Source organism: Hydra viridissima, unplaced genomic scaffold (genome assembly GCF_058129835.1).
Source record: "Hydra viridissima isolate aposymbiotic clone 2 unplaced genomic scaffold, HvirCarnegie_v1 scaffold_10, whole genome shotgun sequence".
Classification (NCBI taxonomy): Eukaryota; Metazoa; Cnidaria; class Hydrozoa; order Anthoathecata; family Hydridae; genus Hydra; species Hydra viridissima.
The window spans coordinates 7,353,707-7,371,928 of NW_028324309.1; the positions used below are offsets into that span (position 1 = coordinate 7,353,707).

Here is an 18,222-nt window from a genome sequence, read left to right on the forward strand (position 1 = left end):
GACGAGTATTTTATACAGTCAGAAATAGAACAATATCGGCATCACAACTATACAAAGAAAGTTAAAACTATTCATGTTGCAGATCTCTTTCTCGAATAGGTCTCAAATATAGTCCCCATCATGTTTTCCAGTATATACTGGTAAAATTGCTCGCTTTGCTTCTTTGAGTTAGCCCCATCTTCTTCTTAATTTATTATGGGGAAAATTAAGGATATGAACTTTAATAGACATTCTATATCTCATTTAAATGTAACTCTTTCAGTTGATAGTTTGAACCAACTGCTCGCAGTTTTCATACTTTTAAAAAGTTTTTTTTGCCCAAAAGGCCGAGTGTAACAAAACTGTTCAAAGTCGCTTTCTCTGTTCTCTTCAGCTTCTTAGTGAATTCGTAACGCTCATTGATCATTTTTAATTGTTATCTGTACGATACCAGAACTGACCTTTGCTTCCAGGGATCATGTCAGTATTTGAAAGCTACCAACTCCGTGTCTCCGAGCTGTGACAAATTGTTTCATTAAGTCGCGACACTTTTCGAAGGTTTATATGCAACTCAATTTTACGTTGTTCTTCCTAACAAAAATTCGGTCTGCTATGACCAGCCCCTTATATAATATCTATATTCCTTTTTCGAATAATTGTGTAAAGATTTGGTAAATTTAGAAAAGCTCCGAGCATGTTTTTCAGAATTACGAATCAACCTCTAAAGTTGATTTCCACTTATATTTTGATTACAATTAAGAATCACCCAAAAACGTCAAAGCATCAAAAATATTTCGCTGAAGTAGCTTTTATATTTCAACCATACCTCCTTTATTAAATAATTAAGATGCTTGCGACTGATAAGATTAGAGCGATCAATTAACTTCTGCACCAGCCATTTAGCACAATAAGTCCCAACAGCCTTCATTGTAATGAATCTTTGTGTCTTGTCTAATCAATTAAGTCATATAGTTTGAGGCGGGGCTTTTTATAATTTTTTTTTATAATTTTTTTTTTTATAATAGTAAGTTTTTTTTTTATAATAGTAAATTTTGCAGTGCCTACCCCAAAATTAAGTCAATACTTCTTTTTTTTTTTTTTTTTACTTAACTACAACGGTTAGTCGATATATGTGCACTTTGGAACGTTGATCTTACAAAGTAACTTATTTTAACTTGTTAAGTAAAAAATATCAGTAATATTAAAATTTAAACAACTTGTAATAAAACGTTTTTGTAGCAATAATAAAAACCAGGCTGCGTAGTTAAAAGAGAAACCACGAGGAAAACAAATGTAGTGAAAATGCAAATAAAAACTGATGACCACGTTGAAAAACAAATTTTTTCAAAAAGGAATTACGCCTATAGATATTTTTTTCATGTAAAAGGAGAAAAAGTCCGTGTTTGCAAAACATTTAACCTAACTACACTGTCAATTTCACAAAAGCTAGTTTACACAGCTCACAACACCAAAGATGTTAAAACAAATACTCCTGCCCAAGATTTACGAGGTAAAATCATGAAAGGAAAACGTACACCGCACAGTGTACCAAAACGTACACCAACTCAGCTAGGGATCACATCAAAACCTTTTCTAACAGTTGAGTCACATTGTCGTGTAAGTACCAATAGAGAATACCTTGAGTCACACCTTAATATTTCAAAAATGTATAATCTTTACAAAGAGAAATGTATAAACGAAAATGTTGAGCTGGTAAAAAAATCTATTTACTACCATATTTTCTCCACCGAACTCAATCTTGGTTTTCACATTCCCAAAAAGGATAGATGCGACCTTTGTGAGAAGTTTAAAGTTGCTAAAAACACTGATACTATGTCTGAAAAATTGAGAGAAGACTTTGACAGAAATCAAGTTTTTAAAAAAGAAATGAGAGATATACGAGCTAAAGAAAAAAAAGATAAAAATGTTCCGGTTTTACTTTTTGACCTTCAAAATTTTACATTGACTCCGCATGCAGAAATTAGTTTCCTTTTTTATCTGAGAAAGCTAAGCTTGTATAATTTGACAGCTTATTTTTGAACAACCAAAAAAGTGTACTGTGCATTATGGACTGAATCAATGGCGGGAAGAAGCGGCAATGATCTTGCCAGTGCCTTTTGCAAAGTTTTGAGTGATGTGGCAGAGGAAAACGACGTAAGTGACTTAATTACTTGGTCAAACTCCTGCGTTCCTCAAAATCGGAATAGTATATTATCAAATGCTGTGTTACATTTTTTAAGAGACAATCCTATCATTAACTCAATCCCTATGAAATATTCCCTTCAGGTCATTCATGCGTTCAAGAGGTGGATCATGCCCATAGCGAAATTGAAAAGCTCATGAGGAAAACTGATTTTTATAGTCTAATTGGATTGATAGGGATGTTGAAACAAGTGAACAGAAAAAATCCTTGTCGTATCATTCAAATGAAACCACATGACTTCAAGGAGTATTCAGTAACAGCAAAGCTGCTTAATTACAAGTCAGTTCCTTTTTCTAACGTTGCTGATCTAATATTTACTTAAACATTTCGCATTATACATTTTAAATCTAGCCATGATTGCAATGGACCTATGAGCTGTGCGAATGTCAAGTTCAATGGAAAACCTAACAGAAAGAATGCAGCAACAAGTCCATCAACTTCCACTGTTTTGAATGTAAAACCAAAGATTCAAAGTTGTACAAAGGAATTTGCAGACTTAAATAACAAAGATATTAAAGCTGCATTTCCGCTTATGCCTCTCGAGGACAGAGATTACTATCAAGTTGTACTTCACCTATAAAATAAACAGGAAAAACTTTTAAGGGTTGTACTTAATGTAATGGTTTTAAAATGTACCAAAAAATGTAGTACAAAAAAAAAAAAAAAAAAAACTGAAACAATAATCTAATTTATAAAAATTAGCTTTTTTATTATATTATTGTTTCAGTAACAAAATTTAAGGTAACTAACTACTTCAGTCTCAAAATTTGGAAGTAACTAACATGTTTCTAACTACCGTTAAGCAGCAGTTAGAACCTTGTCATAGTGAGAATATGTTTGTTTCACTATGATAAGGTTCTAACTGCATTTTGGGGTATTCATTTTTCTAAAAAGTAGCAATACTTATAGCAAATGCTTATGTCATCATGAGTAAAAAATTTTATCGATGGATCAGTTAGAACCTTGTCAAACCAACACGACGAACTGTCGAAAAAGAAGAAAAAGAGATTAAAAATATAAATATATGTTATTAATTACTATAAATGTTTTGCCACTTTACCGAACAAAATCACAATCCGGAACACAGTATTATGTACAAAAGAAAAGTAGATAAACAAAAAATATATATATAGCTTGCGAAATAGAAAAAAAAAAAAAAAAATAGAAAAGTGAATAAATGGATCAAAATGATGCGGCCAATTTAAAATGCACACGAGGGTCACGCTTTAGATAACATTGTTATAAATTAAAATAGATCAAATCTCTTTTTGATGATTGTTGCCATTTTGATGGTTGTTTGCTATTCAAGATTTAATTGAGAGTGATATTTCTTTTTTTATCAATTCGATTAGTCATCAACTCATTTGTCTGAAAAATATGCCCCAAAATGCAGCTTTGTTTGTGAAAATCATCCATGACCCTTTACATTTGCAACAAAAATTGTTGTTAAGGTCTTTTTTTTAATAATGAGCAAAATCAAAAGATTCAGTTATAAAGTCAGTTCTTTACGAAAATGAAGTTTTTACACAAACTAATGATTTTGATGTCTATTTTCTTGTAGAAGTACTCATTTAGTTAAATAATCAATCATGGCTTTGTTAAGAATAGTTATATCAAAAATTAATATTTAAACGGTTTGTAAAAGTTTAACTAAACTGGTCTCTATTAAGTTAGTTAATAGCTATTAAAACATCCGTTTATTTCAGTATGTGTAGCTAACATGTAAAAAAAAAAAAAATCAAATTAATAACATTTTTTTTTCAATTTGAAATATATGATAGTAAAAAAAAATTAATTGATTATCACTCAATATAGATATTTTTGACTTAAATGGAGTTTCCATTAAGCCAACGGTATGATTAATTTTAGTATTTTGCCATTCACTTAGGACGGATTAACCATTTTGTAGGCCTGGAGCAAAATATGTTAAAAAAAATATAAGTATAATAAACCAAAACGCGCGTCACTCAAATTTAGACAAATCATGAATTTCCTGTACAGATAGATATAGAGAGTCTAATAGATGGAGGAGATCTATTGTCTTGGCCATTTAGTATTGTCACACCAGAAGGTCAAAATTTTAGCAATTTGAAGATTCCAATTTTCTTGTACTTTAACTCAAAGCTCCAAAGAAATCTGTTTTAGCTAAATAATTCTTTGATCCACACTATCAAGACGGTTTTACGCATAACAGTTGGATTTTCTATCACGCTCTTCCGTCCTTTCAGGAATCAACCTTACAATTTTTTAACATTTAGTTTTACTGAAGTTTTATGTTTTTACTATAATGATATACACTTATAATAAGAATTGTAACGTTGACATTAAAATAAAATTATATCCATTTCTCCTTCAGTCACAAATTTAAAAAGTTTAAAATACCTAATGAATGGAAAGATGTCAGAATGATATCAAAATGGAAAAATGAAAGAATGTAAAAGATGGAATTCAACTAATTATATTTATTGTAAAAAAAACGCAATATTTCGTAACAAATTAATCAAAATTTGATTTTAATGTTAACCTTACAATTGTAACTAGGGGAAGGAAAACCGGTTTCCGGTTTCCGGAAACCGTAAAATTCTTGGAAATCGAAAACCGAAAATGTTATTTTCAAAACCGGTTTTTGGATATACAGTACAATCTCTCTAATTCGAAATTTATGGGGAAAAATAAACGTTCGAATTAGAGAAATTTTCGAATTATAGAAAGACGACTTTGCTTTTGCGCATTTCACGGTGACTTTACATTTAATCAAACTATGGAGATTTTCGAACTAAAGAGACTCGAAATACAGAGATTATACTGAATATCTTTTGTACAAAATTTACTTGGTTATTTGGCAATTCTAAACCACTTTTCTTGATGTGAAGTTGCTCAAGAAAATAAATGAAAACTTTCAATTTGCTTCCACTCGAACTTTAACAGTAAGTTACTGCAATTTGTGATGTAAAAAAGTGAAACAAATTTTCACAAAAACAAAAATGTTGTTTTCTGAAGTCCAAATGGATAACATACCAGTTTGGAAGCACTTTTTGCACTCAAAAGAGCTTGAATTGGCCAAGTGCAAGCTCTGCGATCAAGAAATTAAGTGCAAAGGAGGAACCACAAGCTCCATGAGGAACCACCTGAGGACAAAGCACAACATCACATTTGCTGCAGTTGTTACTCCTGAGAGGAAACTCGAAGTCATCAAACCTATTGATTCGTTTTTTAAGACAAAGGACCCTGTTGATGTTGTTTTGGCTGAGCTTATTTCATGTGATGGGCTGCCCTTTCGTGTTTTCTCAACTAGCCAACGTTTGAGAACAGCTCCTGCCCAAAGATATATACAAAATAGATACATACAAATTGCCCAAAGATGCTAAATCGATTAAGGTTCTGCTGATGAAACATTATGAAGATATCAAGAAAACATATCAGCAGTAATTTGTAGAAAATAAGCTTGTTAGTCACAAATTTAGCTTAACCCTTGATGAGAATACTTCATCCAGAAACAGAAGATATATGAACATAAATGTTCATATGGAAAGTGACTATTGGAACCTTGGAATGATCAGGGTACATGGGTCTATGCCAGCAGAGAAATTTTGTGTAACTGTTGACGAGAAACTGAAAAAATTTGGGCTACGTTTTGCCTGTGATATTGTTGCAGTAACCACAGACGGAGCTGCTGTAATGAAAAAATTTGGTAGCTCAATTTTACCAGACCATCAGCTCTGCTTCGCACATGGAATCCACTTAGCTGTCTGTGATGTTCTATATAGACAATCTAGGAAAGAAGATAATGCCACACCTGAGTAAGTCACTAATCTAGAAGAGGACCAAGAAGATGAAGACAACGATGAGAAAGGAGGATTAGAAGTTTCAGCAGAAGCAGGCGCATCAGCTCTTCCAATGATCAGAGAGGATGTCACAGAACTCATCAACAAGGTCAGAAAATGTGTCAGATTGTTTCGAAAGTCTCCAGTTAAAAATGACATGATTCTGCAAAAGCATGTCTAGTCTGAGTTTGGAAAGGAGCTGCAGTTAATCTTAGACTCTAAGACACGTTGGAACAGCTTACTAGATATGATTTCAAGATTTGTTACCCTTAGGAAATGTATTCAAATCTCACTGATTGAGTTATCAAGCGATATTATTATTTCTGAGTCTGAATTTACCACCTTACAAAATCTAGTAAATGCTTTAGAACCAATCAAGGTTGGTGCTGAAGCACTTTGCAGAAAAGATTTGAGCTTGCTCTCATCTGATGGCATTCTGAAGTTCATTTTCAAGCATCTAAAAAGCCAGAAAAACACCTTTAGTCAAGAGCTAGTTGACTCATTTACTAAAAGAGTCACTGAGAGGAGGAATGCTATATTAGTAAACTTAGTTAAATATCTGAATAATCCTGATGTCATTAATGGAGCAACTCATGACATTTTCGAAAATTCCATGCCAAAGAAAAATGCACTTGCTACTACTGCATTAAGTTTGTTTAATCGTTTGTTTGAGCAAAAGAGAAGTGAGTCTATAGATGAGGAAAACTTGTCAGATAATGAAACTAGTCAGGAACAAGTACAGCAATTTACTTCCTTGTCAGAAGAGCTCGAGTTCTCCATTAGAGAGACAGTCAAATGGGTTTCACCAAAGAAACAAAAAATAGAATCAACTTCCAAACTAACGCTCAAAGAAATGGGAGTATTTGAGCTAAAAAAAAAAATGAACTAGCAACTTAGATTTGTTGTGCACGGCTTTGAAGTCAATCCAAGTAACAAGTGTGGAGGCTGAAAGGTCATTTTCTGCAAGTGGTCTATTTGTCACTAAACTAAGGTCAAGGGTAAATGATGAAACACTCAATGCTTTATTTTTTTTTACGTGCTTATTGTCTAAAGAAACGTAAACTTAACCATTAAAAAGACTTATTTGTTTGCTGCTCAATTGTATTCAATGTACGTATATGACATTGTTGCTATATATATTTACATTTTTGCTGCTGTTGTTTCCCTGAAATATACATAATAAAAAGATACACTAGAAAACCGGAAAACCGGTTTTTAAAACATTGGAAACCGCGGTTTATTCAAAAACCGGTTTTAGAAAAAACCTAAATATTTCATTTCCCTAATTGTAACTGTAACTTCCATTGATTGTAATTTGCAAATTTCATTTTTTAAGTGGCCAACTAAAAAAAAAGACGTGCTCATATTCATTTTTTATTTAATCTGACGATCAAATTGTGAGTAAATCATTCACAAAGTATGCTCTTAAATGAAGTTAATTTTTTTAATACCCAAAGTTTAACCGAACACTTGAGAGAAGTTACGCTAATAAGAATGTATTCTTTTGCTATTTTTAATTGAAATAAATTAAAACAAAGTGACATACAATCATTTATCTATATAAATGCATGTATGCATAGATAACATACATGGATGCATCTAAATAGATGTACAATTAAACAGATTAACCGCTGCTTATATTGTTTTAAATTTAGAAAGATGAATATTTTAATATTGATTGGGTTGATAAGAAACGTTTTTGCAAGCAGCTTCATTGAAGAAAGCTATTGTATATTAAATGACGATGGAACTGAGTGTTTTAAAGAAGAAACAGTTAGTACCTTTCTGCTAGACAAGAGAATAGAAATGGAAAAAGAATTCAATGAAAAGTCACTCAATTCAGAAAAAATTGAGGAAGAAATACTGGCAAAATGTTTAATTGATCAGAAAATGCCTAATGGTTTGGCAAGAAGGAATGGTGTTAAGGTAAGTTAATATGCAAAAGAAAAGTAAATTGAAAAAATCTAACAATTCGATTACGCTTTTCAAAATGAGTTTAGAGTCGGTTTCCACACTTTCATGCACTTTTTCCTTAGCAAAAAGAGTTAGGCAATTTTTGTAAGATGAAAAGACTGAGTCTCGATTAAAAACATTTAGTTTTAAAAAGTATTGAAACAAAATTTTGATCAATATTTTTTACATGGTTTATCATTATGGTGTTGAAGGGTGTTCTAATTAAATTTACCCCTTAAAAAAAGTAGAAAAACAAGATTTATTCATTTCTTTCATAAAGTTGATTTATTCATTTCTTTCATAAATTTGTTCTCACAAATTCATCATTTTCCATGAAACTGAACATAGTTTTTTTGTATGAGCAAACAAAACTCGTTTCTTTTTTATATTCGTAATTTTTTTTCAGAAAATTAAAAAAACCAAAAGAGTTTGAAATAAAATTCTGATGACAGTACTGAGGGCAAAAACGTTTTCAAGGCGTCGTTTGACTATCTGATGTTTGAAAAAAGAATCAGGTTAAAACTTTAAAATTAAAAAAATTAAAAACATAAATGAACTTGACCGCCTAAATATTCCGTCGTCTTAAGGAGCTGAGCGTAGATTTTTATATCCATTTAAATATATTTTTAAAATAGGCTTCATAGCATAAATTAAAATACTACTTTTAGACTTTCTAAACAAAAACTTTTTAAACATTTTAAGTTGTTACTATAAATGGGCAAACCAATCTTGAACTTTTTGCTTCTTCGAAAAACTCTGAATGTTTTGCAAGAATGTCGCCATAGTTTAATTTAAGTTATTAAAAAATGTCTGGTAGAATGAAGTTAAAATTACAAGAGTTTTTCCTTTTTTTATTATTTTATCATTAAATTACCTCGCTCTCAATCAGAATCAGAGTTTTTAAATCTGTCTTTGTTTCCTTCGGCTGAACTCTCTTTCTTTTGTTAATACGAAATGCTTTCCGTCTTTGGGAACCGTTTCATTTTCGCAAAGAAAAGCGAGAAAGATGTGATTGCTCACCTCTCATGTGATTTGAAAGTAGTGACAAATAACATGTTTACAAATGTTGTTGTATTTTCATGCAAATGTTAAAAATATATATAAATTTGCTTAATTACATCAAACTATACAAAAGATAATTTGAATTAAAAAAAAAAAAAAAGCCAATCTTAAAAAACGCGTTGTTCCATTTTATGGACCGTTTCGTTTTGCGCAACCTTCCTTTATTCCTAAATTCTGATATTTTCTGCAGGGTCGTAACTATGCCGAATATTTAACGGAATTGATTTATTTGTAACTGACTTTTGCAAAAGTTTTTTAATTCTGATGTCATACTTATGTAAAATTAATTAAAACGTTTTTGGCCATTCTCTGTTAAATTGTTAAATTTTATCTTACAATCCACAGCTCAAAATAATCAAAAAATGGCAAAAATACTTCTTGCTTTCTTTTTATAACTCAAATGAAGAATAAACTCCAAGCACTTTATCCAGCAGTGTAAACCTCATAATATTAGATTCTCTTTTTATAATGTAGATGGAGAGGTCTAAAAAAGTGACAACTTGAAGGCACGAGAGCTGTATTGAAAAGCCTTACTTCATGTTTACTTCATGTTTACTTCAAACTTTTTAATTGAGTTGCCTGTTTCATACTTCTGCTTATAAATGGTTTGGCTCTGTGCTCCATCAAAACCAATCTTTATATATGAAACTCCAAATACTCCATATATGGCATATCAATCAGTTCAGAAAGTTTACTAATAGTGTGGTCTAACACGTTTTGAAGAGCACACTTTGCAGAAATCTATGAAGTTTCTTTAACTTTTAAAATGACTACTTTTATTGGTCATAAGATTTCCTTGAAACCGTTGACATTCTTTTAGTATAAATCAAAATTTAAAAAAATTTTTCTTTACTTTTGAAATATATGTAGCTAAATTAACCTTTAAAAATTATCAGACTAAAAACAATTCTCCGACCGTCCAAATTTTGTGATTCCTACTTACTAAATTTTATAAATATAATAAGTTAATTTTTGTGAACAAGTGCAGATTTAAACTTTGTAAAGTTGACATTTGAGGCTTCTGGACTTGTTCCGCAGCAAACTCGAGAGGGGGACGCCTGATAGGGCAGATGAATGATTTCAGTATTTTGGTATGGCGAAAAAAAAATTTTTTTTTTCTGTCATACATACAGTACCTTATGTATTGTACTTACCTACGTTTCTACCACAGTAACATTTATATTACTGTTTATATATTTTTTTAATTGTTTATTTTCAATATTGCTTGCAAAAATTTTCCAAGTGCGTTGATTTTTTCATTTTTAAAAAATGAATTCAACTAACAATTAACTTTTCTTACACTCTGTATTTAAAGTTCTGTCTCGATGTAAATCTGAAACCATTCTCTTTTGTGAACAATCGGATTATTGGATTTAATGGAAATATCGTTTACCGGACAGGCAAACTAGGAAAACTGACGGACTATCGGATATAAGATTTAAAAACTCAAATTACCGCACCATCGGATATAAAGAAAATTATCGGTTGTTCAGCTGTTTATTTCAAAGGTTATCTTATTTAAAAATTATAAAAAATCACACTAGGTTCTTTTAAATATAAAATATTAAAAAAATTTATTATAAAACATTTGTGTTTAATTTTGAAATAAAAATCATTGTAATTTTATAATTTAAAAAAAAGTTGACTTAATTTACAAAAAAGTTGTGAGGGGTTTACTCAAGGAGGTTTAATACACAGGAGACGGCACGGTATATACGTTTATATAAAACGCGCTGAAGCCAGTTTTGAAAGTCAGTCGCCAGAAAACACAGATGAAATGAAATCAAAGCATTGCAACAAGTCCATAAATAATTCGCCAGTTATACTTTCGAGGTTATATTATGTTACAATGAATTGTTTGCTAACTGATTATCTGGTTCAGCTTATTCCAAAATATATGGAATACTGAAACAGACATTCAGATAGTCGTATGTCAACACAAAATTAGCAGACACCATGTTTTACACAGTATGAACGTTTATTGTGGAAATAAAAACAAGCGTTTGTGAATTGATACACTGACTGCAAAATTGCATGGCACCTTACATTTTACAAGGATAATGAATAATTGCTGTTGTGTTATACATTGATTCTAAACAACTTTTCACACAAAATGCTAATGTCATGATTATCTTTTGAGGGAAATATCAATAACGCAGCTTTTTTTTTCAAGTTAATGCATATTGTTCTTGTTTGCTATTTGTATTTAGCGCTGAAATGCATGTTTCATAGTGTACAAACTCCTCAGAATTTCCCCTAAATACAACAAATCCTGCAATAATACTTTGTGAACATATAGACAAACAGCTAGCATCAGAAGCTAAAAAATAATCATGATCAGTAACAGAGTTTTCTAGTAGTTCAATAATCCTATTTCTGCTAGAAGAGTTATTCAAAACACTAACAGAAGGAACATCAATGTTTTCAATGTTTTGGTACTTACTAGAAGCAGTCAAAATAGGTACAATTTGCAATGGCAAACAGTTTCCACAAAGAATATCTTGAATATCATTATGCACCAGCAATTTTTTATATGTTATAATAAACTGTTTTGCTGAAGGGTATTTATTACAACCCAATAATCCTTAATTTTCCAAAAAAAACAACTACTGTACCTATGAAAAGTAATGCCACCTGCACAATCTCTTGAAGTACACCCATAGGCAGAACAAGATACCAGTGCCTGGTTTGCAAGTACTTTTTAGCATACCATTACCTGGTATACTGAAAATTACATGCAAACCAGGAAATAGCTTATAAATTTGAAATTTATCACAAAAAAAGTTTTGTGTTAAATTTCATATTTGTTAAAAGCTATTTCCTTTTAGATTTTCTTTTGAATAACTTAGGGTAGTAAAAGGCATGCATTTAAAAATGCTGTCAATTCTGGAAGGGGGATTTCAGAAAAATCACTTGATAGTTTTTTATTGAAATAAATATATTATATATCAGTTTTTTTTTTGCAATAAATATACTATATATGATTTTTTTATTTATAACTTTGTCATTATTTTAGATCAATAGTAAAAATTTGTTGTTTGTTTGATATCTTTATGGCTGTTTTTATAACCTCGCCAATATCAAAATATGAATTTATAAACTTTCATTTTTATACCTTGCAGAAAACTTTCTCTCTGTATCAACCATTTATATAACATTAAAATGTAATGCCACCAGTTCAATCTCTTGAAGTAACACCCATAGATGGCATGTCAATTTAAATCTGTTTATCAATATTTCTTATTTTATTATAAATTATATAAATTAATGATATATATATATATATATATATATATATATATATATATATATATATATATATATATATATATATATATATATATGATATGATAGTGTCGTGTATATACATTTAAGTTAAAGCTTATTATTTTATATACATGTAAATACATACTTGTTTCAACTCACAAACATATGGTTTTCTTTTCACAAGAATCTTTCATGCTATCTGAAATACAGTCTCTGTTGGTAGCATGTTGAAATACAGCTATCTGAATGTCTTTTTCAGTATTCCGAATGTTATTGAAATGAACTTAAGAAGACTATCAGTTAGCAAATAATTCTTTACATGAGAGTATAAGTTACCAAACATAAACTGACCAATTATTCAATCATTTTGTTGCAATCATTGCAATATTTTGATTTGGTTTAACAAAGTTTTAAAACGTCCTTGGGTTTACTATTGTTTTTTTTATCTTGAGTCGCCGTACAATGGCACCACTTTTGTACAACTGTTTTATGTTGACAATAATAATAATAACAATAACAATCTGTTCTAGAATTTATGACCCCCCCCCCCCCTAAGTAATGGGCCCTTTAGTTGTAACATTGTTAGCATATGGGATAAATTAAGCCTTGAGCATACTAAGTATACCATTTAATGCTTGTCATTTTGTTTTTATGACGATAGTTTAAAGATGTACAGGTAAATTTTTTTGTTTAACTGGTCAATATAATTGGCTGCATTCTTAATTGCGATGTTCTAGCTAAGAAATTATTAAAAGTTAGAATAATGTTCTAGCTAAGAAGTTGGAAAAGTTAGAATAAAGTAAATTCAAAATTAAAATTTGTTTTTATACTGTTTTATCTTGTACACATGAGTTTCTTGGTGACAATTCATGTCAACTTGCTACAAATTTGACTTACAATTTTTAGGTCGGACACATAGAAGAACTAAATATCGATGGGAATAAGACTGTTCAAGTTATAACAAGAGCATTAAGACCTCTAATGTTTGGTAATCATTTTATTATAAGTTTTTAAATTTTGTGTCTAATTGATATTGAATATGTGTATGAAAAACAGTGTAAATTTTATTATGTTTAAGAATAAAAAAAACAATCTAAACTGGTATAAATTTTCAGAAATTTTAATAATATTAGTTTTTAAGATCTTGTTCAAATCCTGACAAAAATATTTTTATCAATAATCTTACAAACAGTAAGGTTTCTTTAAAATTCTCAAACAATTTACTTTATATTATTGTTTCACACCATATAAACTGGCTTGCAAGAAAAATTTGTATTACTTTTGTTTAGTTTATATCAGTCATTGGTAATATATTTAGAAATTCCTAATATGCTTACTCATGAAGAATGTGATCATATTATAAAAAGAGCTATAGATCCAACAGAGGGAGGCATGTTCATCAGCAAAGCAAAAGGTGGATTGACACCCAAAGAAGTACTTTATAACTATACTGGTGGTAAGATAAAAAGTGAAAATCTTTGTCTTTAACTACTATGTTCAATGTTATCATTTTATTTCATTTAATATCTAAAATACTTTTATACTTTTTTATTGCAATTTTTGTAAATTGTTTATTTCAAATACTTTTAATGCATAATTTTCTTATAAATATTTTTACAAAAACAATAATTAGAAATTAAAGTCACAAAATTTTATAGTTTTTTTTTATAGAAAAAAATGATAAAGTATTTTTAATTTATTAGGAGTATTCAAAAAAAAATTTTTTTTTTTTTTTTTTTTTTTTACTTTAATTTTTTTTAAAAAATAAGTTTAAATATATTAGTAATTTTAAAAAATTTCCACTATAATTGATGACCTTTTGCCATCTTGTAGGTAAGTATGCCTGTAGAATGATGTTGGCTTGGACTTTAAAAAAAGATATATGAGGAGATTTTGAATTTCTTGCTGGCATGTAAACATAATGTAAACAATTGCTCTCTAATAGAATGCTCAAGTAAGCAAAATAAATGGTAATTTGATGGTGTTAAGTCTGTTGAATAAGAGAAAGTGACATGTCCTCCAAGCCTTGTTCAAGTATTATTTTATGTTTCCATAGCAATGTGTGGACAAGCATTTTCATTAAGCAATATGACTTTTTGCTTTCCAAGACCTGGTCCAGTTCTTTTTTTTTAAGATTACTTCATTCAAATGTCAGCTGCTTGCAAATTGTTAAGAGTAATATTGAACATTACCAGTTTTTTCAAGTTCCAATAACTCAAAATACAATATACCTTTCATATCCTATCAAACACTTAATTTCGCAGTAGTAGACTCTTAAGGACATGCAAATTCAAGTTTGAAACTTGATAAATTTGAAAAACTCGAGTAAACTTGAACTATTTGACTATCAAATATTTGAACTATTTGAACTTGCAAAACTTAAAGAACTTTGCTAAATGAGAAATGTAATTGTTCAATCATTGAATCATGTTTTTTTTTACTCTACTCATACAGAACCCGCTTTTTTGAACTTTCCTTAATTCATGAAAATGCCTAGAAATGATTGATTATGAATTTAGAGCTTTTGAGCTAATTCTATTGTCATTTGACATGAATTTGACAAGCAACTCCAACAAATCTTTACTTTTGGCTTCTTGTGGTCTTTCAGAGCATTGCTGGTCTTCTAAGTCATAGACATTATTGACAAGTTCTTACTTCTAGAGCATCAGCTCCATTAATGGAACAATTGGGGCATTCCACGTCAAGTAGAACCACCCATCTGACATCAGCGACTTGGATTTTGATGAAAATTGGCTCACATGTTGGGCATATGACAGAAGAAAAACATGTAAATTTTTTTGACTTAGGTCAATTATTTTCTGAGATATGGCCTTTCAAAGTTTTGACATTTTCACTTGACCTTGGTTATTTAAATTGTCAACTTTTTTGCTATTATACTTAGGAAGTTGATTTTGGTGGCAAACAGAAGCTCTTCCACAGATGAACAACTTTGTGTCTATACAAAAAAGTGACTTTACAAAAGTTCAATAGAAAAAAAGTTATTGGTCATTTGACCTTTGACCCTGGTTAATGGCAAAGGTCAAAGGTCATAATTTTATATTTTACACATTGCTTTTTCTATTGTGGATGTCCCATAAAAAAATCTTTTTGGGATTCCCATAAACAGCTTTGGTATTAATAATAAAGTATTAGTAGGTTCTAAAAGTTTAATATTTATATTAAATTTTTACATGGTATATTTTTATATTATGTTTTTATATTATATGTTTTTATTTATGTTAAAAAAACAAGAAAAAACACTCTTTCAAATCTTAAGTAAGTAATGTGAAATAAAATATAATGACTGTTTTATGTATAAAATAGTGATTATATTTGCATAATTTACTTAAGATTAAAATTTGATGACAGCTTTTGCATACTCATATTATTTGTGTCACTGTGGGTCACTACAATAAAAATTATTCCGATCAGAATTTACAACAATTTCATCTATTATTTTGTAATTTCCGCCAATTTAAGCATAAAAACCTGATAAAAATTTATGCAACCTTTGTGTAGCAGAAATTGTAAATCCGAAAATTTACAATTTCTGCTAAACAATAAACTGTTAAAAAAAAAAAAAAGCAAATAAATAAAATTTATTTAAAAAAAAGCAAATAAAAATATTGTTTTTAAAACAAAAACAGAAATCAAACTCAATCTCTAACATTTCTCATTGACAAAACTCGGTAAGAAATTTAAAATATGAATTTGAGCATGATTAAATTTCTAATTTTTTTCAGACCAAACTGTATTTTCACTTGAATTTCTCTACAAATATCAAACACCAAGTTAGTCATTAAATGTTATTTGCAAAAAAAGAGACTATTAAGTTTGGTGTCACTAACAATGAAAGAAATTGATTTGCCAATTACAAATACTTTTATTTAGATTTCTTTGTATTGCAGTAGAGTACACTGAATTTGAATATAAAATATCAGAATTTAATTCTAGAATAGTTGTACTACAATCTATAAAACTATTTGAGTCAAATGGCAAAAATAATCTCATCCAGAAGTTTTAGATTTTGACCATGCCCCCCCTCCATACCACTTTTGTTAGAATCTGTCACCTTTGTAGACACATGTTTGATGTTGTCTTAGAAGTCCTACATAGTTAAATAACACATTTTAAGTTTGTAACATGTTACAGCATTGATGACATCCTATACTATAATACTGCATTATTACAGTATCTTGCACCATCTATAATAGGCACCATTTACACCTTGGGGATTGGTCACTATATTAAAATATTGCATATAGCAATACTTTTTACAAAGTAAAATTATCAAGGATATGATAACCACTGACTCTCTCTCTCCTACAAACTTACACTAAATGATTAAAAAGAGAATTAAACCTTTCAGGAGACAATAAATAATTATTAGATTGGTTAGAGCTAGCTTGATTATTACTTTAATTTCTGCTAAAAAAAGTTTAAATAAATAGAATTGAATTGTTCAATTTTGGTTTGCTAGAACAATTTTTAGGACGCTATTTGATGCTCTTTAAAGTTATTTATTATTATTTATATAGTAGAAGTGGAGAAGGCTTCCTTTTGAGGGATTATAATGACAAGCATTTCAGGACCTATATATTTTGTCTAGTCAAAATGGATCCTGCTTCTGACATATCATCATCATCATCATCATCATCATCATCATCATCATCATCATCATCATCATCATCATCATCATTGTTTTTATTATCATTATTATTATCATTATTATTATCATTATTATTATCATTATTATCATTACTATTACTATTATTATTGTTATTATTATTATTATTATCATTATTATTATTATTATTATTATTATTATTATTATTATTATTATTATTATTATTATTATTATTATTATTATTATTATTATTATTATTATTATTATTATTATCATTATTATTATTATTGTTATTATTGTTATTATTATTATTATTATTATTATCATTATTATTATTATTATTATTATTATTATTATTATTGTTATTGTTATTATTATTGTTATTATTATTATTATTGTTATTATTATTATTATTATTATTATTATTATCATTATTATTATTATTGTTATTATTGTTATTATTATTATTATTATTATTATTATCATTATTATTATTATTATTATTATTATCATTATTATTATTATTGTTATTATTATTATCATTATTATTATTTTTATTATTATTATTATTATCATTATTATTGTTATTATTATTATTATTATTATTGTTATTATTATTATTATTATTATTATTATTATTATTATTATTATTATTATTATTATTATTTTTGTTATTATTATTGTTATTATTATTATTATTATTATTATTATTATTATTATTATTATTATTATTATTATTATTTTTGTTATTATTATTGTTATTATTATTATTATTATTATTATTATTATTATTATTATTATTGTTATTATTATTCTTATTATTATTGTTATTGTTATTGTTATTATTATTATTATTATTATTATTATTATTATTATTATTATTATTATTATTATTATTATTATTATTATTATTTTTGTTATTATTATTATTATTATTATTATTATTATTATTATTATTATTATCATTATTATTATTATTGTTATTATTGTTATTATTATTATTATTATTATTATTATTATTATTATTATTATTATTATTATTATTATTATTATTATTATTATTATTATTATTATCATTATTATTGTTATTATTATTATTATTATTATTATTATTGTTATTATTATTATTATTTCTATTTATATTATTACTATTGTCACCAACTTTCATAAAAAAATGAACTCACAAGTTATTTACAGTGATAAAGTATGATAAAGAAAGTAGATTAACATTTGATCATTTGCAAAAGATGTTCTTAAACAACTTCTGATTGTAAAATTATCCAGTTGTAAACAATTTTCTGTTACAG

At 28.1% G+C, this 18,222-nt stretch overlaps 2 protein-coding genes and 1 pseudogene across 4 annotated transcripts in view; all 3 read left to right on the forward strand.

The window, feature by feature from the left end:
* Positions 1–3,940: 3,940 nt before the first annotated feature.
* On the forward strand, positions 3,941–7,181 carry LOC149882936 (uncharacterized). Its single transcript, XM_090101195.1, has one exon. The coding sequence runs from the start codon at positions 6,254–6,256 to the stop codon at positions 6,893–6,895; it is 642 nt and encodes a 213-aa protein (XP_089957321.1). The 5' UTR covers positions 3,941–6,253; the 3' UTR covers positions 6,896–7,181.
* On the forward strand, positions 5,167–5,986 carry LOC149882937 (uncharacterized; annotated as a pseudogene).
* Positions 7,182–7,637: 456 nt separating the features above from the next.
* Positions 7,638–18,222, forward strand: part of LOC149882938 (transmembrane prolyl 4-hydroxylase-like) — a 29,777-nt gene continuing 19,192 nt past the window's right edge. The window contains exons 1-3 of one of the 3 annotated variants that reach the window (XM_090100073.1): positions 7,638–7,932; positions 13,195–13,276; positions 13,607–13,744. In XM_090100073.1, the coding sequence (XP_089956199.1) occupies positions 7,666–7,932; positions 13,195–13,276; positions 13,607–13,744 (487 nt within the window). In that variant the 5' untranslated portion in view covers positions 7,638–7,665. Of the gene's footprint in view, positions 7,933–10,731; positions 10,855–12,944; positions 12,965–13,194; positions 13,277–13,606; positions 13,745–18,222 lie in introns of those variants that run through there. The other 2 variants (XM_090100074.1, XM_090100075.1) reach the window with 2 other exon arrangements.

Coding starts and splice junctions, on each gene's coding strand:
- LOC149882936 (XM_090101195.1), top strand. CDS start 6,254: ATGATTTCAAGATTTGTTACCCTTAGGAAATGTATTCAAATCTCACTG.